The following is a 19,225-nucleotide window of genomic DNA, read 5'->3' on the forward strand; positions in this document are numbered from 1 at the left end:
CAACATGGTGAAAACCCGCTTCTATTAAAAATACAAAAATTAGCTGAGTATGGTGGCAGGCGCCTGTAATCCCAGCTACTCAGGAGGCTGAGGCAGGAGAACTGCTTGAACCAGGGAGGAAGAGGCTGCAGGGAGCCAAGATCGTGGCACTGCAGTCCAGCCTGGGCGACAGAGCTGGACTCTGTCTCAAAAAAAAAACCAACGAAAAACAGTCATCATAAAGTTATGCGGGCTGGGCACAGTGGCTCACACCTGTGATCCTAACACTTTGGGATGAGGCAGAAGGAGTGTTTGAGGCCAGGAGTTCGAGACCAGCCTGGGCAACATGGCAAGACCAGGTCTCTATTAATTACATAAAAAGTTATATGTGTGGAGAGTGGGGGGTGGGGGGTAGGGGCGGAGGAGAGCATCATGGAAAAGAGCTAATGCGGCCAGGCATTCATTGGTTCATGCCTGTAATCCCACATTTTGGGAGGCCTAGGCGGGTGGATCACGAGGTCAGGAGTTCGAGACCGGCCTGGCCAATACAGTGAAACCCCATCTCTACTAAAAATACAAAAATCAGTCAGGTATGGTGGTGGGTGCCTGTAGTCCCAGTTACTGGGGAGGCTGAGGCGGGAGAATCACTTGAACCCGGGAGGCAGAGGTTGCAGTGAGCTGAGATCGCGTCACTGACTCCAGCCTGGGCAACCGAGACAGACTCCATCTCAAAAAAAAAAAAAAAAAAAGCAAGCAAGAAAGAAAAAAAGCTAATGAGCTAATGCATGCTGGGCTGAACCCCTGGGTGATGGACTGCTCTGTGCAGCAAACCACCATGGCACACATTCACCTACGAAACGAACCTCACTTCCTGCACGCGCACCCCTGAACTTAATATAAAAAACAAAAAAAATAGACCCCGATTAAAAAAAAGTTGTGTGTACCGAACTATGTAGCAGTAAAATATGTATAAAAGAAAACCTGACAATTATATATATACTTATTTATTTATTCATGAGACAAGTCTCGCCCTGTCGCCCAGGCTGGAGTGAGTGGCGCGATCTCCGCTCACTGCAAGCTCCGCCTCCAGGGTTCACGCCATTCTCCTGCCTCAGCCTCCTGAGTAACTGGGACTACAGGCGCCTGCCATCATACCCGGCTAATTTTTTATATTTTTAGTAGAGATGCGGTTTCACTGTGTTAGCCGGGATGGTCTCAATCTCCTGCCCTCATGGTCCGCCTGCTTCGGCCTCCCAAAGTGCTGGGATTATAGGCGTAAGTCACCACGCCCGGCCGAAAAACTAATTTTTAATATTATTATGTCAGGACATAGTCAAGTGACATCAACGTAACTTTTCAGAATTAAACTTTTTTTTTTTTTGAGATGGAGTCTCGCTCTGTCGCCAGGCTGGAGTGCAGTGGCGTTATGTCAGTTCACTGCAACCTCCCCCTCCTGGGTTCAAACGATTCTCCTGCCTCAGCCTCCCGAGTAGCTGGGACTACAGGCATGCACCACCACACCCAGCTAATTTTGTATTTTTAATAGAGACGGGGTTTCTTCATGTTGGTCAGACTGGTCTCAAATTCCAGACCTCAGGTGATCCACCGGCCTCGGCCTCTCAAGGTGCTGAGATTACAGGGGTGAGCCACTGCGTCCGGCAGAATTAAACATCTTTAAAGGCAAACTCAATTTAATAGCTGATATAGATTAGGCCCTACTTACAGAGAATACTCGTTTTTCTTAAAAACAGTTTTGGCAAGTTTAGCTTGGTTTACTATAATCAGGTGCTCTGCCATAAAAAAAGTAACATATTTGAAAGACGGAGATTTTACACATCTTGCCCCTAGTTCATGTTCCAATCAAATTCAGATAAAGAACCACCACAAGAACTCCCAGGAACCCAACTATTTAAAAATGGAAACATACATTCCTAGATAAACCTAGGTCCAAAGAGGCAATAGAAATGGAAACTAGAGCTACTCTGGAAATCTATGAAAAGAAGAGTTCACACCAAGCTGTTCCCAGAAGAGTGTGGCCTAACAAGCCTCGTTATCAAGACAAGAGACCCAAGTCAGTGAAGAACTGAGCCCTCACTCAGGAAACCAGAAAAGCGGCAAGAACTCACACTAGGAAAAAGCATCCCTTAGAACCATCAACAGAATAAACTCCCGAGGCTGATGGAGACAGAGGAAGACAGGAAATAAGGAAGGAGACAGACTCCGGTACGCTGGGCACGCACCGCTGTATGGGGAAACCTGGAGGACTAGGAAGGCCCAGGGGAGCTGCGGCAACGGCCTAGTGGCAGGGAGGGCTGGGTAGGCTCCTTCCCCAAGGCCACAGCCTGGAGGTGGCAACACACAGAAACCTGGTGGCGAGTGAGGACTGAGGACTCCGCACCTGTCCAGCCACCTCCCGCTATAGGGCCCACAGGCCCTCAGGTCTCCTGGCCCCTGGAGTCCAGGCCAGGTCCTTACCCCCAGCTCCTCTGCAATCTTCTGCCACTCCAAGTGGCCGTGTGCAGCCGCGATCGCCTGCAGCTGTTCCACCTCCTCCCCGCTCCACTCCTGCTTGTTGATGCTGGGGTGCTCCGAGTTCTGCCAGAACTTCCGGATCTCCTCTGCGCTGCGGCTGCCTTCAAACTGCACGGACAGAGACACTCAGCCTTGCAGGCCACTGACCCCAGGGCGCCCTAGATGCAGCTCCAGGCTGAGCTGTTGCTCTCTGCCAGCTGGAGGCTTCCATGGCTGCAAGTAAGCGGAATCTTCGTCCAACTCACTAGGCCTGGCACGGCCAAATACGTAGACTTGGCTCCAAAGGCAACGCCGGGAGCCTTCCAGACTGTTTCAGAAAGGGGGCCATGCACCAGCAGGAAAGCCCTGAGGCCACTCACCACTACCAACTGCCGGACATGTGCCTGACCCGGGTGGGCAGGGGTCACAGCGGAACCTGTGCCAGGGAGGGTGTGGCCTTACCACCCAATTCCAACCGCACCCGGGCTACAGGGAGCTGCGCTGCGAGCTGCTTGGGGCTCAGACCTGCCCCCAACTTACGTTAATATTGGAAATCTTCTCCCAGTCGTGGCTGTCCAGCCTGTTTCCCAGCAAGGCCTCTTCCGGAAGCTGGCTGGAGGAAGGGATGAGGGTATTGGCGCCACGCCTGGCCTGTGGGCTCCCCTGGGCCCTCCCGGGAGGCCTCCTCACTTGATGTCCTGGATCTCCTTCTCGGCTTCCCGGGCCTGCTTCTCCAGGGCCTGCTTCTCCATCTCATTGGAGACTTTGCTCTGCTTCTGGTGCAAGTACTCAAGCCTGCAAAGCAGAGCAGAGGCAGAAGGGCTGCAGGCACAAGGGCTGCTGGTGGGGGACGGGTTCTCTATGCAGTATAGAGCAAAGAGTGTGACCTCAGCAGAGATTCCGAGCCTCCCTCACCCTCCCTGCCTCAGCCTCCTCACCCATGAAAGATGCTGTAGCACCCACCTCCAGGCTGCCACTGGGGTGGGAAGGGCTACAGTGCCTGCTGGCCCCCATGTCTCAGAGCCTCGCCACAGCCCTCCGGAGCCTCAGTGCCCCAGCTCCCAGCCTATGCCTGCCTGCTGGCCCCCATGTCTAAGAGCCTTGGCACAGCCCTCCGGAGCCTCAGTGCCCCAGCTCCCAGCCTGTGCCTGCCTGCTGGCCACCATGTCTCAGAGCCTCGCCACAGCCCTCCAGAACCTCAGTGCCCCAGCTCCCAGCCTGTGCCTGGCACAGAGACACAGCCATGGGTAGATGTCCTGACTGGTGCCCAGTGAGGATGCCGGAGGCTGTGAAGTCACAGTAAAGAACCACTCCCCCAAGCAGGCCAGGGAGGAAAACCCAGCTCTCCCCAAGCCTGAGGAGAGACCCACCGTCGTCACTGCAAACCCTGACCATACACATCAGGCCACGGCTGGCAGGCAGGCCCCAGGACCCCTGGCCTGGCCAAAAGCCTCTCAGTGCCCAGAGATGTCCTGGCAGCTTGTATCCTAAAGGCACCACCTCTGCCTTGAGAGCTCATGGTGGCCGCACAGAAGACAGGTGGGGACCCGCTGTGCTGCTGACGGAGTGGCCAACAAGGTGCTGCTGGGTCTCTGGGCTCTGGGAGCAGCTCTGTCTTTGACCAAAGTTATCAGGACAGTAGCGCCTTCTATCGTGTGTGGACAGTAAGGCCGTGCTGTGCCTTGCTTCGGTCACATGATATCACCCCATCAGCAAACACCAGGTTTCAGGCACAGGGAAAGACAGACCCAGAGAAGAGAAGCTGCCCGAGCCACACCCCTCATCATGGCCGTGGTGACCACCCCGCGCCCCGAGCCACACCCCTCAATGTGGCCGTGTGGACTGATCCTGTGCTTAGCCGCCTAGCCATGAGGAAGCCCCCCTTCAGGGCATCAAGTCCAGGCATCAGCACCTCTCCGTGGGTTGGCAGGACCTGCTGTGGAGAACAGGCTCGCAGCTAAGCTGAACCTCTGCCAAGCCCACATCAGCCAGCCTTGATTTTTCCTGTTGGCTGGGAAAGGTTGTTTGTTTTTGAGACAGGGTCTGGCTCTGTTGCCCAGGCTGGAACGCAGTGGTACAATCACAGCTCACTGCAGCCTTGACCTCCTGGGCTCAGTCGATCCTCCCACCTCAGCCTCCCGAGTAGCTGGGACCACAGGCGTGCACCACCACACCCGGCTAACTTTTTTTACTTTTTGAAGAGATGGGGTCTCATCATGTTGCCCAGGCTGGGCTTGAACTCCAGGGCTCAAGAGATCCTCCTGCCTTGGCCTCCCAAAGTGCTAGGATTCCAGGCATGAACCCTGCACCCAGCCTGAAGGCCATTTTTGACCTTCGTTTTTAGACTTACTTCAGTAACTTGGGCTGAAGCAATCGCTGCAGGCGGTCACTCACCACTGACTTTCGGAGCAAGGCCTTTTCCCAGTTTTTCCCTGAGGAGAAGCCACAGTGCCATCACTGAGGGTCTGGATCCTCTCCACGGCCCACTCCCGTGGTCGGTGTACACTTTCCCCAGGCAGTGATGGGGGCCCCACAGCGAGTAAGCAGCACACCAGGCCCACAGGTGAGACCCCTCCACCCAGCCGACACAGCTCCACCCGAGGCTTGGCGCCAGCTCACGGGCAGAGCTGCCAGGGCTTTACGGCCCAAGACAAGGCAGGGAGACTGAGTAAGAGGGTAGGGTGTGGCCTGGCCCATCCCGCATGACTGGCGTTCTGGAAAGGACCTGCTCAATGTGAAAAGGCAGGGGTCAAGGAGCCAGTCCCAGTGGTCAAGGCCTGAAGGAGCCATGAGGTCACAACAGAGAAAGGTCTGAGAACTTAAGAAACTGGGGAAAGCAGGGCCGTGGGGAGGGGTCCCCCGAGTTCAGCGGTGCCGCATGGCCAGCTGCGGCTCTTACATTTGGTCACGAGGAGCTCCTCGAAAGCCTTGATCCCCTGGGCAGCCTTCTCTCGTGTGTCCTCGTTGGCAGGGGGCCCCTGTCAGGGTGCACAGCATCACCACAGGCACAGACCACGTGTGCTCCCTGCAGGCCCAGCACATCCATCCAGAGCCCACAAAAGGACTTGGGCCCCCTGCCTCCTGCCTTCCCGTACTGTGAGGCTGGCGGGTGCAACCCTACCGGCCAATCCATGAGGCCTGCTGCGGTCAGGCCTCGCACAGGCAACACTGGCACCTCCATGAGGGCTTGCTCATCGCTTCACAGGGCAGTCCGGGCAGCCCAGCACAGAGCAGAGGGCAGCCTGCCCACCACGGAGGAGGCAGTTTAAAGGAGGGTGGCCAATGTTATCTTGAACTCATGGGAATTCACGACTTCCCGCAGCAGGACTTGGGGACAAGGGCCCTTCCCACGGTGCACAGAGCCTTGCCGACAAGAGCAGGGCCTGGGCCACTCACCACACCCGTGACCTTGTCCTTGAAATACGGCTTCATGAAGTGCCCCATGTATGTGCTTGGGGGCAGGCTCCTGCCATCCTTCACCTTGGTGCCTTTGGACCCAGCCAGATCCCTCATGAGCTCCTCCTGTGACAGACACAAGGCAGGGACCCCTCTGTGGACCAGCAGTAGCGACTCTCCCTGTGGAGGGGACCCAGGGCAGAGGAGAGGCAGGAAGCTGGGGAGCCCTGGACCTGGGAGGTCCAGCTGTGGGGGGCTCTGGGGGTGGGGAGGCGTGGACACTGGGGGCCGAGGCCCGTCCCACCTGCTGCTCCCGGTTCTGGGCCAGCAACAGGTTGGCCTCAGCCAGCTTCTCTTGGATGACCTCCTGGTAGACCATGTTCAGCTGCAGGCAGGTCTCCGGGTCTTCAGGGAGAGTTTTATCCTTGGGGTCGTCCTCGTCATTGCTGGCTTCACCCCACCTTTCTTCTTCCTGGTTACGAGCAAGAAATGGCATGTGAGGGGATGAGACATGGATGTTGCCCTGTCCTCGGGAGCCAGTCGCCCATCGCTGGGCCTCTGGGACACCGAGGCAGCTCCGGCATAGCAACACCCAGTGTGGCAGCAGGAAGCGACCCTGGTGGGCAGCAGGAGGGCGTCTGAGTTTGGGAGCGGAGCCTGCTGCTCTCCAGGTGGCCCGTGTGCGCCTTTCCTAATCCACGGCAGGTGGAGCCTCCTGCCTGGAATGCACCAGGGCTGGGGCTGCCGCGAGGCAGGAGCTTTCCAGGACCACAGATGTCCTTGTGAACCCTGCACTCTGCCCTGAGCCCCTGTGGTGTGAATCGCCAGCGAAGCACGGGGAGCAGGCGTGTGTGGGAGGAAAGTCTCCGCAGAGCCAGGAAGTGGACGCGCTGAAAACGACCGTCGGGACCCGGGGAGGCGCCCACGGGCTACGGCAGGTGCTCACCCACAGAGGGCAGACCACACGGCCACGCTAACGTGAGGCGACTCAGTACCTACTAACTCCGTGGAAAAAGGAAGCAGCAAATCGCCAACGTTTTCCAACGTAAACAAAAGGCAGCTAACAAAACAACGACTGGCCTCACAGAGCGGCTGCCACGTGCTGTTTAGGTGCTCGTGTATTTTTCTGTTTTTTGAGAGAGGGTCTCACTCCGTCACCCAGGCTGGAGGGCAGTGGTGCAATCACAGCTCACTGAAGCCTCGACCTCCTGGGCTCCAGTGATCCTCCCGCCTCAGCCACCCAAGTAGCTGGGTCCACAGCCACGTGCCACTGCACCAGCTAGTTTTTGTATAGCCGCTCATGTTAGCTGACTTGTGCTGGAAACGTCCCTGCTGCCCCACAGGAATCTGAGGCACAGAGCGTTGAGCTGTGAGGGGCAGGACCCAGGTGCACAGCTCACAGCTTTCCATGAGTGATAGATGCCATGCAGGAGACGGAGGCATACAGCCATGAGCTCAGAAAAAAGCCAAGGGGTGTGATCACCAAGCTGTTAACAGTGGTTATTTCTGGGGACAATTTCAACGACAAACGCTTTCTGATTTTTTTTTAATAACAAACGCGCATCATTTTCATAATGCAGAAAAACCAATATGGATTCAAACCACACCCCTCCCAGGCCACTTTGGAAGGTGCTGGCAGGCCTGACCCAGTGGCACAGCCAGATCAGGCCAGCAGTTACCGAGATCAGGGGATCGGCAGGGTCCAAGTCCTCAGAAGGCAGTGACTCTGTCAGAAACACAAGCAACACAGTGTTGGTGACCAGCGTCTGGGTCGGCGTGCGGGCGCAGCTCACCACTGCTTCTTGGGCAGAGGAGAGAGGGCCTGGGGCTGTGAAGCGGCGAGAGCGCCTCAGGCTGAGGCTTGCAATGAGCGGACCTTCCCTCTCTGACAGCAGGGTGGGCAATGGACCATGCCGGGTTAGCTAGACAGAGAAGACTCTGGCCACACACTGGGGCACTCCAGGCACACAGGACAAAGCTACACAGCGTTCACTGGACGGCACAGGCTATCTCGCACTGGAGAGACAGACGGAGAAAGCCTAGCAAAAAATGGACCTGTCCTTCGGGAGCTCCGCCAGTCAGATGGAAGGCGCGGACGTAGAGGCCCCGACCACAGAGAAAGACAGCAGGGTGCCTCAGAGGCAGGCCCTAGGTCTGGGAGAGGTGGGAAACAAGGCTGGGGGGTATCCTGTCAGGGAGCAGCTGGTGGGGTTGGGGTAGGCTCAGAAGATAAAGGCAGCATGGAGGGGAGCACGTGGGGAAGGGAGTACGTGGGGAGGGGAGGCTGTAGGGTGGGGAGGCTATGGGGCATGGAGCACATGGAGTGGGGAGCACGTGTGGTAGGGAGCACATGGGGAGGGGAGCACGTGGGGAGGGGAGCACGTGGGGTGGGGAGCACATTGGGGTGGGGAGCACACTGGGAGGGGTGCATGTGAGGAGCAGAGATGCTGGGGGTGTGAGCTGTGGTGACCATCAGGCATGGACTGTCCAGGCTGCCATCGGGTGAGCTCCAGGCTCGCCCTCTCCTCTCAGGATGGTCCACTCCAGAAGCCCTGCACAGGCCCAAGGAGGCCAGGGCCAGACCCTGGGAGGTCTAGAGCCCAGGGTACACACACAGCCAGCTGGCTCAGGGGCTAGCAAACATGGAACTGTCAGAAGCTCTCTGGCTGGAGTACAGGCAAACACCAGTGTTGGCAAAAAATTGGGCCTGGTCTGTACCAGCCATCGTTTTATTACTGTTATTATTATTTTTAGAGGCAGGGTCTTGCTGCGTTGCCCAGGCTGGACATGAACTCCTGGGATCGAACAATACTCTCGCCTGAGCCTCCGGAGTCCCTGGGGTTACAGGCCCGAGAGACCACACCTAGCTACCATCACACCCTAATGTGCCTGAGAGGAACCCAGGGAGCAGACCAGCTGTTCTCACCAGGACCCCAGGAGGCCAGGTGCAAGGGGCTCACCTGCTTCAGAATCTGACTCGAGACTTGATTCTGAGACCTCCATGTGGGTGCCCGCGGAGCTGGGATCTAAAATCCTTTCCAGCTCCTTGATCTCCTGTGTTATCTTCTCTCTTTCAGCATCTACATCCATGACTTCTGCCTGCCTCCAAAACACACCCCAAGATGTTAGAAACCAAGACTGTGCTGGGATCCCATTTTCCTTCACACACCTGCCCACAGGGGATGGCAGAGTCTGCTCGGCAGCCGGCACTGGGCTCCCCAGAGAAAGATTAACAGACCAGGCCCAGAATCAGGGAGCCCTGGAGTGGCAACCTCAGACCCCACGAACTCCTGCTATGTGGTCTGCCAGGAGCCTAAGCCCCAAGAACGTCTCCCACCTGCTCTGAGGCTGCAACCAGCACAGGCAGGGAGTGGATGAACAGGGCAGGCCCCACTGTCCTGTCTCGGCTCCCACACCAAGCCACGCGGAAACTGGGCACCCAATATAGAAACAGTGGGGTGCAGAGGCAAAGTCACTACAGGGCAAGGACACAGCCCGTGACCCGCTTTGGCCATCCTGCTCTCCCATGGCACAGAGCCAGACCACAGAGGGCATCTGAGAAAAATTCAGACACACACACTGAGACTGCCCAGGTGACAGGCACTTCCCCCATGGAAGGAAGCTCTCAAAGGCAACCCAAAGGCAAGGCTGGCTGTTCTCTGCGCATCCATAACAGCCCCTGGAATGTGGCAGTGCCTGAGACCGAACAAATGTTTGTCAAGCTTTTTCCTTAGGAACTGTGGTCTAGGAAGTCTGAAGAAAGAAGGACGCTAGAGAGAGAGAGTAGGAGAATGAAGCAGCAGCAGAGAAAGTCTAAAGGAATCACTAGCACAGACCCGGGAGCCCAAAACACCCAACAACAAAGGGAAACGCCCTCCCCTGTCCTTGGCGTGGCTCTCCCTGCTGGACACTGACTGGGGCGCTGCCCAACTGGAACAAAAACCAAAGCATCCACCCGCCAGCACCCTTAGCCACATCAGCAGCCCAGGTCCCCTCACTCCTTTACGAAGCCCCTTGTTTATGCCCGAAATGCTTGTGAACCTGTAAACTCGGCTAACAGCCGGCCAGAAGCAGAGCTGGCAGCGACCGCAGGCCGGTTCAGAGCCTCCGGGCCGGCGGAGACGCTTTCCCCTGGAAGCCTCACGCAAGAGGCGGCTGCTGCCTCCCCTCCCCGAGTTGCTCAGGAGAGCAATGATCGGCAGGAAGGAGGTCAAAGTCACACGTGCTAAGCCACCGACATCAGGGGCTGTCCCTCTCCCCGCACCCCTCTCCCAAGGGCTGGTCATGAGGGCTGCCCACCAAAACGGAACGCAGCAGGCGGTCCCTCCCGCCTCAGCTGCGGGGACGCCACTCAGACTCGGCTTGGCCCAGGGAACCCCAGGAAGCGCCAGGGCGATGGGCGTTTAGGCACCGGCTTGGGAGACAGACCTGGCCCAGGCCCAGTTCCGCCTCCTGCTAGCTGCGGGACCTGGGGAAACCCCCTCCGAGGCTCGGCCACCGCAGAATCGACGGCGCAGTCCCCGAGACGCACGCGGGCACCCTGCAGCCGGGACCGCCCCGCCGACGCCTCCTCGGAGCCCGCGGGGGCCGCAGCCCGCTCGCAGCCGAGGGGCTCCCAGGCCCGGAATCCTCGCGCGCCCAGGCTCAGCCGGAACGGGGCCACGCCGGGCCTCAGTTTCCCCGACTCTGGACGCTGCCCCGCCCCCGTCCCGGGCCTCGGATGTCCGCTCCTCGGGACAGCGCCCCCTCCCCGGGGAGAGCCCAGGAGATGCCAGCGCCACCCGCGCCTTACCTGTTATGCGCAGACCTTACCTGCTCGCGCGGACCCAGCCGTCGCCCGGGCGACAGCAGACTCGACGCTTCCGGCGGCTGCAGAACAAGAGCGCCGCGCGCCGGAAGTCCCGCCTCCTGAGGCGCGGGGCACGCCGGGACGGCCGCTGCCCCTGCCTGGACTAGTGGGGCGAACGGCTCGATGCTGCCCTCGCGTGGCCGCCCTGGGGGCCGCCTCCGCGTGCTCTGGAGGGACGCGGGTGGACGCGGGACCCCAAGGCAGGGGACAGGCGAGGACAGGCACCCGGCCACCTGGTCACGACCCGGAAGACCGGCCCTCACTGGCTGTGACCTTCGGTGGCCACCGCTGGACCTCTCTGTGCCTGTTTCATCCTCTGTTAACGGACATCTTGGGGTTTGGTTAAGCAGAGGATGAGAAAGTCTACGTGAAGGGCTTTTCCCGAGCCTGCCCTGCGTGCTCAGGACCGCCCAGGCCAGGCCGAGCTCCAGGCACGTGCAGGAGACTGAGGCCAGAGGGTGGGGGCCCACACCACGCAGAACTCGCTTCCCTGGTCACCTGTGCCCACCCTCTGGGCCCTCTAGGGTGTCCTGGCCTGGAGAGCTGCCCCGGGGACCTCCCTTAAGGGGGTATTCATTCCTTCAGGAACGTGCCAGGGCTAACTCAGCCGGGAACTGGGTAGGGGCCTACAGTTCCTGGTTCCTGAGAGCTTGTAAGCACCAGAGGTGCTGCAGAGACATCCTGGGCCCAGCCAGTTGAGGGGGCCTCCACTCCAGCCTGGGGAGAGCTGGGGGCACCAGCTGGAGAACTATAAAGGGGGTTTGCCCCGTCTGCCCAGGAGGTGGGCTTTTGCTGGCAAAGGGCTAGGCGCACGTGAGGCCAGGCTGGGAGCTAGAGATTGGCAAGAAACAGATGGAGGGGATGGAACCGGGCGGCTGTGGGCTCCTTGAGCGCCTCGTTTCAGTCCTTGTGTCATGGTGACCTGCCTGAGCGGGGCTCGAAATCCAGAGGCAGAGGCAGGCAAGTTGTATTTTTTTTTTTTTGAGACGGAAGTCTCACCCTTTTGCCCAGGCTGGAGTACAGTGGCGCGATCTCGGCTCACTGCAAGCTCCGCCTCCCGGGTTCACGCCATTCTCCTGCCTCAGCCTCCCGAGTAGCCGGGCATACAGGCGCCCGCTGCCACGCCCGGCTAATTTTTTATGTTTTTGGTAGAGACGAGGTTTCACTGTGTTAGCCAGGATGGTCTCCATCTTCTGACCTTGTGATCCGCCCGCCTCGGCTCCCAAAGTGCTGGGATTACAGGTGTGAGCCACCGTGCCCGGCCCATAAATTGCATTTTTAAACTTCTATCAAACACTTTAAACACAGACAACAAAAGAGAGGGGTGTGCAAAACCCACATGCCCATCCCCACCGCGCTTCCCTGGGCCCCATCTGCTCCATGAGCCGCTGGCATGAGGGCCGGGGACCACCCTGCTTCACATGCATCTGGTGGATGGGACCTGCCTGGCCATCTGGCCTTTGTGACTCCCACCCCGTAAAACGCTCTCCCCCGAAGGGCCTCAGGGAAGGTCTGTGGCCTGAGGCATCCTCGCAGGATGTCCCCATCCTGCTGCTACAGGGCTCCCTGAGCTGCCTGCACACTCAGAACCTCATTCCGGCACTTTCCAACCACAGCACGCTGTCTCAAGTCAGCTCTGCTAGCGGAATCCAGAGCCTGCTTTCACCAACCGGCAGAAGCGGCAGGTGCGCGGGGCCAGGCAGCAGGGCCCTCCACAGTGGCTGCTGGAAAGCTCTGGCTTTCGCCTGTAGCTAAGACGAGGGGTCTAGCGGTTCAGACACTTTGTTTGAAAAATTCAGCCACGTGATCTGCAAGGATGATCCAACGCTAGAATCCGGTCTGTCCAGCTCTGAGATGTGCAGCTGCATGACTCACACGTCCATCGTGTATGGGTCCCTGTGGTCAGGCCCAGGCAGCAGTGGTCTGAGTCTGCCCCTGACCCTGAGGGCTGAGGACCTGACGAGAACCTGCCAGCACAAGGCACCAGTTAGGGCAAGAGCAAGTGAGGCGTGGAAGGCCACGACGTTCTCCAAGGACCAGCTAAGTCAGCAGAGAAGAGACAGTGCGGTGAACTGCAGAATTTATTAAATAAAAAAGCTATCAATTGGAACAGGAGGAAAAAAGAAAGTTTAAAAAAAAAATCTATAGGAAAAAAGTCAAAAAGGCATTTAGTGTTTGTCCACTTCCCTCTGCGGGAGGCCGTCAGGAAGGCAGCTAGGACCTCACACACCCGGGTGGGCGGGCTCTGCACATACTTGAAATTCCTGAATTCTAAACTGCATTGTACAAAATGCTACTTGAAACATCCACCAGAACCCCCAGCCAAAGAGGCGCATCTGGACAGCTTCACAGCACGGAATGTGTGGCCATGGTCCCCGTGGGTCCTGGGGGAGGACAGCAGCAGCCATGCAGTGGCCCCTCCGCACTCGGGCCATGACCACAGGGACCAGCCGCGGGGCCCACCAGAGTGACCTGGGAGCCAGAGGGAGCCCTGAGTGTCAGCGGAAGGCACAGGTCCCTGCCCAGGGTGGCTACCTCAGAGGCGCATTTAGTGTTTGTTCTACTTACGAAAGCAAGGACAATCAATTGTACTTATCTTACAACTGATGTTCTGGGATGGGATTGGAAAACACTGATTCCAGAACCGCTTTTTCTTAAAATCGCTGGCTTTCATGACAGTGTCTTCCAAGAGCTCATCAGAATCTGTAACACCGCAGGAATTTCGCCACGAAGGGCTGCATAGAAACCACAGGGGCAGCTCGGCCAGGGCTACTCCCATTGCGGTGGCCAAGAACTGGCTGAGGGCACGACACTGGACTCTTGCGATAAACACTTTACTCTGGGTGAAGACTGCGTATTTAAGGACACAACTGCACATTCAGATCAAGCGGTGGTGATCTCAGGGCATACGCGGAGCTTCATGCTGAAAACACCCAGGGGTCCTCAAGAGTCTTCCTCCTCATCTTTAATTTCAGAAATTCTGTCTATAGATTTAAGGATTTCAGCCACGAGATTCAGTGTCTCAGCTCCGGAAACCAGTTGCCTGAAAGCAAGCACGGATACCAGGGTGGGCGGCAGCAGCTACTCGGCAGCAATGGGGCTCTGGGGGGAGAAAGGGGAGGGGCTGGAGGGGAAGAAACGGGGGGTTCCACACGGGAGGTCGGGGAGAACGGGGAGGGGTTCCAAGGGGTGGGGGAAGCGGAGAGGTTCTGAGTGGGAGGAAGGGGCGGGTCTCCAGGGGGAAGAATGGGGAGGGTTTCCACGGGGGGGTGGTGGGTGGGAGAAAGGGGAAGGGTTGGTCTGGGGAAAAAGGGGAGAGGTTCTGAAGGGGAAGAGAGGGGAGGGATTCTGGGGAGGGTGGGGAATGAAAGGGAGGGATTCCAGGGGGAAGAATGGGGAGGGTTTCCACGGGGGGGTGGTGGGTGGGAGAAAGGGGAAGGGTTGGTCTGGGGAAAAAGGGGAGAGGTTCTGAAGGGGAAGAGAGGGGAGGGATTCTGGGGAGGGTGGGGAATGAAAGGGAGGGATTCCAGGGGGAAGAATGGGGAGGGTTTCCATGGTGGGGGAAGGCCTTGTTCCACAGGGGAAGGGTAGAACAGGGAGGGGTTCTGGGGGGAGAAAGGTGAGGAGTTCCAGGGAGAAAGGGACAGAGTTCTGTGGGGGAGAAAGGGACAGGGTTGCAGGGGGAGAAAGGGACAGAGTTCTGTGGGGGAGAAAGGGAAGAGGTTCCAGGGAGAAAGGGGTGGGGTTTGCCGGGAGGGAGAAAGGGACAGGGTTCTGGGGGAGAAAGGGGAGGGGTTCCAGGGAGAAAGCGGTGGGGTTTGTGGGGCAGAAAGGGACAGGATTGCTGGGAGAAAGGGAGGGGCTCAGGGGAGAACCACAGGTTTTCCACTCCTAGCTCCTCTTCGAGGAGACCCATACCTGACTTCACAGGAGACGGCTCCCTTGTCCACAGGGAGTGCTCTGGGGGGCCAAAACCGCCCTGCAGAGCTCAGCCCAGTGGGCGGCAGACACTCACCACTGTCAGTGATGGTGGCTGGCATGTCCCCAGCCAGGCACAGTAGTAAGGGCCTTCTGGGAATTTGCTTTTTCACCAGGAGGGAAACTACCACTATTTCCTTTATTCAGAGCTTTAGTGTCCACAGGTGGTGGGGCTGTCTGCACCTCCCAGGTGGGACTGGACACTGCAAGGCAGGTTAGAAAGCCTGTGGTCTGTCCACAAAGTGACCCAGAGAGCTATCGGGACCACTGAGCACGCGTCCCTCCCTGCGGCTCCCTGGTCCTCCAGCCACGGTGCTGTCAGCCTGGGCCCCCACCCAGTATCACTGACGACCACTCCAATCTCACCCCTTTCCCTGCCAGGCTTCCCAGTGCCTCCCAGGCACTCACTTAATAGAAGCCTGTGCGCTGTTCATGACCACCCGGAGGTTCTGCAAGGCCACGTCGGCGTTCTGCTTCACCACAGTCAGGCTGGCGCCCTGGCCGCACCGCAGGGCTTCATTCTCTCGCTGGAAGTTGGAGACCTGCGCCTGGGGGGGCGGTTATGGCTAAGGAGAGACCAGCTCCGAGGCAATCCAGATAAAAGTCACCACCCAGCAAGGCGAGGACTTACCCGTGGGGGCCTGGCACTCAGGATGGGTGCTCTGGCCTAACTGGGGGCTCGCCTCTGGGAATGGGGGCTTGCCTCTGGGAATGGGGGCTTAACGGCTTCCCCTTCACTCCAGTATATGCCTAGCACCTAGCTCTATGGAAACAGGGACTCCCAAGTGGACGCCCCATGCCAGACCCCAAAGTCCCAACAGAACTCCAGGGCCTCCCTCTGCTTCAGGCCCCGACAGGAAGCAGGTGCTGTCCCCATTTGAAGTCCTTTCTCTGCTTGGGCCCAGGGGAAACCCCAGCAGAGTCTTTTATCTCCGTCTGCTTGAATTCATTATCTATGTGACTCCACAGATCAAGGGAAAACACTGAAGTCCTTTCTTTAATTACCTGGAGCAAACTGATTTCCTGTTTCAGTTTCACGACGTGGTTTTCTGCCTTTACAGCCCGTTTCTGTTACCAAAAGAAAAAAAAAACCCCACAAAAAGCATCACTGATGTCCTCACATTAATACCGGACACAGGCCTCAATGCAGGGAGCAGGAGGTCACCCAACTTGGCTGTGGCCCTTCACAGCCCCTGTGCCCCACCCAGTCCCGCCTCCAATCTCAGACCACGCATGGGAAGGGCTCACCGTGCAGCGGTTGTGCTCTGGTTTGCCCCCACTCCCCATAGACGGGCTCATGGGCCAGCTATCCCCAGGCACAGGGAGACAGCGATGTCAAGGGACACGAGTCCCAGAGAGCCACATGGCCCTGCTCCCAAGGGCAGGCTGTAGCAGCTGCTGAGGACAGCAGCACTTTCTCAGGAGCGCTCCTGCCCCACCCAGCTCATCCGATTGAAAGAAAGAAACCCATACGGTCATCAGCTCCAGGTTCTGCTCCACCTGCTGAACCACCGACTCCAAGTCGTGGTAGTCGTTTTCCTCCTTGATCATTTTTGCTTCTAATTTCCGCTCAAGTGTCCTCACCCTTGTTAAAGAAAAATCCAAGTTGTTAATTTCTGTGGCTACTTTTAAGAGGACTACAAAAAGACACCTCATGAGCCAGATAAAACCCGCTAAGAGCCTGTGACGGAATGGGCCTCAAGCACAGTGGGGCGGCGGCAGCAGCCTCAGGTCTAGACCTGCAGCCGGCTACCAGGCAGGCGTGCAGGGAGGGGCTCTCACAGCACTGCTGCTCCAACAAGGAATCTGGTGGCTTTTTGTCTAAAGTTTAAAATAAACCTTCGCCAGACGCCGTGGCTCACGCCTATAACCCAACACTTTAGGAGCTTGAGGCGAGAGGATTCCTTGAGCCGAGGAGTTTGAGACAAGCCTGGGCAACATAGTGAGACCCTGTCTCTACAAAAATAAAATGTAAAAATTAGCCAGGTGCAGTGGCAAACGCCTGTAGTCTCAGCTACTCAAGAGGCTGAGATGGGAGGATCACCGGAGCCAAGCAGGTCAAGGCGGCAGTGAGCCGTGATTGTGCCACTGCACTCGAGCCTGGGTGACACGGCAAGACCCTGTCTCAAAATAAACTTTTCTGCAGAACACAGAAATGTGTTGGATGCTGAACATTTATATACAATAAAACCCAGATCTGGTTTGACTCTGATTACTTCGTTATCATTTCAAAACGGATTTCCCTCTGTGTTAGATGTTGTGGATTGCATTCCTAACTGAAAGCTTACATACATTTCTGTTTGAGCTTCAGAGAAGCTCTGAACCTCATTCAGCTTTCTTCTCAGCTTAGAATTTTCATCTTTCAGCTGTGGAGAGAGAACATCCTTATTAGAAAGTCAGCGTGTCTCGCTCAAAAGGGTGTGCGCTTCTGCGGTCTGGCTCTAGAGCCTCCTGATAAGCAGAGATGGCTGGGTCAGTGCAGTGTCCACCTGCAGCGCCCTACAAAAGAAGACCACGGAGGCGGGCACTTTTCAAAGACCTGTGGTCACAGATGCCAGTTAATTTTACTCAGAGGCCGGGGCAGTGGCTCACGCCTGTAATCCCAGCACTTTGGGAGGCCGACGCGGGTGGATCACCTGAGGTCAGCAGTTTGAGACCAGCCTGGCCAGCATGGTGCCCTCGTCTCTACTAAAAATACAAAAATTAGCCAGGAGTGGTGGCAGGCACCTGCAGTCCCAACTACTTGGGTGGCTGAAGCAGGAGAATCACTTGAACTTGGGAGGCAGAGGTTGCAGTGAGCCGAGATCATGCCACTGCACTCCAGCGTGAGCAACACAGTGAGACACTGTCTCAGGAAAAAACAAAAATTTTTTCTTTTTTTTTGAAACGGAGTTTCGCTTTTGTCACCTAGGCTGGAGTCACCACGCTCAGCCTAATTTTTGTATTTTTAGTAGAGACAGGGGTTTCACCATGTTGGCCAGGCTGGTCTCGAACTCCTGACCTCGTGATCCACCTACCTCAGTCTCCCAAAGTGCTAAGATTACAGGCGTAAGCCACTGCGCCCAGCTAAAAAAAAAATTTTTTTAACTCACATCTTATAACCTTTTAGGTGATTATAATTTTTTAAAAAATTTTCCTCCTCTTAGAATACTTAGCAAGATGTCCCTGAGTTGACGACTGCAGCCAGCCTTTCCTGAGGGTACAGCCCTTTAAGTGCCCAACTGCATCCAATTCACAGCTTCTAGCTCACCAGTCCTCTTTAGCCGGTTCTATTCACATGTGTAACCAGAGGCAAAGTCAAAGGGAAAGTGGATAGCAGGCTGTTACGCAAGTCGTCTCGTCCTGGAAATCAAACCAGGCCACCCAGGAGGCAGGGTGGCTCTAGGTTCTCCCTGGGAGAGGCTGCTCGGACAGGCGCTGTGCCACAGGGTGTCGCAAGGCTCACTTACTGCTTCGTAACTTATCTGCAGCGTCCGCAGGTGCCTGTCTCCCAGAGACTCTCCATGAGCCGCGAAGTCTGCGCTAGGACTCCCTGCCGGAGAGGCCGGAGACACGCGAGAATCAGTGTCACTCAACGCCCATGGGGGCAGAGACTCAGGCCCTGCCAGTTCCGATGGGGTGGAGAAAAAGGAAAGGTATGTGCTGCAGGGCGATGTGCCGGCACGGACCCGCTCGGGGTGAGTCTGCTCGATGGCGGACGGCAGGTAGGCCCCACTCCATCCGGTGTCCTCATCCTCCTCCTCATCCAGGAGGTCACCGGCCCCTGTCGGGTCCTCAAAAAATGGCTGCTGATACTCCAGGCCATACCCCCCCGTTTGGGAGGGTGGGGAGTTGTGGTCAAGTCCCAGTGAATGCCTCGAGGCTTCCTGAAAAAACAAAACAAAACAAAAAAGCAGTGGAGGCCATGCTTCTGACTCAGAGTGCATCTTCCTTTCTCTGTGTTCTGCCTCGGAACACGAAGAAAGGCCCAATCTCATCTACTGAAAGGAGCCCAGCAGCTTCTGGGCCCAGAGCTGCCCCCCAGCACTGATGCCTGCCCTGCTCTGCCACGCTCGTGCACAATCTCCTCCGAAGGAAGCCACAGAGGCCAGAACAGAAACGTCCCACGGAGCCACCGCCCACAACGCCGTGGACTTACCTTTGCATAAATCCTGCTGGCCGGGTCCTCTTTTGACAGGCCGAGGTTCTTGGTCTTCAGAAACTCTTTAAAGGAGAATGGATTTGCCTCTTCAAGATCTTCAAATTTGTCATCTGGAATAACAGACATCACAGATGCATGAAGTCTACTGAAGAGCGCTGAAAGGGAACCTTCCTGTTCACCTGTCTTTCCAGAGCATGGCCACATGTGAGATGGGGTAGCCACGCTTGTCGTTCTACCATGACTCAGGCGGCACTAAGAAGCGTGAAGGAGGCCAGGCACGGCGGCTCACGCCTGTAATCCCAGCACTTTGGGAGGCCAAGGCAGGTGAATCATGAGGTCAGGAGATCGAGACCATCCTGGCTAACACAGTG

At 57.2% G+C, this 19,225-nt stretch overlaps 2 protein-coding genes across 2 annotated transcripts in view; both read right to left on the reverse strand.

Annotated features, from left to right (window-relative positions):
* The window catches only part of SNAPC4 (small nuclear RNA activating complex, polypeptide 4, 190kDa), a 26,959-nt gene extending 16,192 nt beyond the window's left edge, over positions 1-10,767 (reverse strand). The window contains exons 1-10 of the mRNA XM_011985075.1: positions 10,699-10,767; positions 8,847-8,985; positions 7,566-7,612; positions 6,191-6,358; positions 5,887-6,012; positions 5,390-5,468; positions 4,841-4,922; positions 3,181-3,285; positions 3,031-3,103; positions 2,455-2,619 (exon numbers count right to left, since the gene is read on the reverse strand). Of these exons, the coding sequence (XP_011840465.1) occupies positions 2,455-2,619; positions 3,031-3,103; positions 3,181-3,285; positions 4,841-4,922; positions 5,390-5,468; positions 5,887-6,012; positions 6,191-6,358; positions 7,566-7,612; positions 8,847-8,976 (975 nt within the window). The 5' untranslated portion in view covers positions 8,977-8,985; positions 10,699-10,767. The remainder of the gene's footprint in view (positions 1-2,454; positions 2,620-3,030; positions 3,104-3,180; positions 3,286-4,840; positions 4,923-5,389; positions 5,469-5,886; positions 6,013-6,190; positions 6,359-7,565; positions 7,613-8,846; positions 8,986-10,698) is intronic.
* A 2,031-nt stretch (positions 10,768-12,798) lies between these two features.
* SDCCAG3 (serologically defined colon cancer antigen 3) lies at positions 12,799-18,980 on the reverse strand. Its single transcript, XM_011985079.1, has 7 exons — positions 18,852-18,980; positions 18,163-18,579; positions 17,006-17,079; positions 16,187-16,298; positions 15,719-15,781; positions 15,122-15,261; positions 12,799-13,778 (listed from the first exon to the last, which is right to left on the reverse strand). The coding sequence occupies exons 1-7, from the start codon at positions 18,978-18,980 to the stop codon at positions 13,679-13,681; spliced, it is 1,035 nt and encodes a 344-aa protein (XP_011840469.1). The 3' UTR covers positions 12,799-13,678.
* Between the last annotated feature and the right edge of the window lie 245 nt (positions 18,981-19,225).

The sequence above is a fragment of the Mandrillus leucophaeus genome, unplaced genomic scaffold (assembly GCF_000951045.1).
Source record: "Mandrillus leucophaeus isolate KB7577 unplaced genomic scaffold, Mleu.le_1.0 Scaffold28, whole genome shotgun sequence".
Classification (NCBI taxonomy): Eukaryota; Metazoa; Chordata; class Mammalia; order Primates; family Cercopithecidae; genus Mandrillus; species Mandrillus leucophaeus.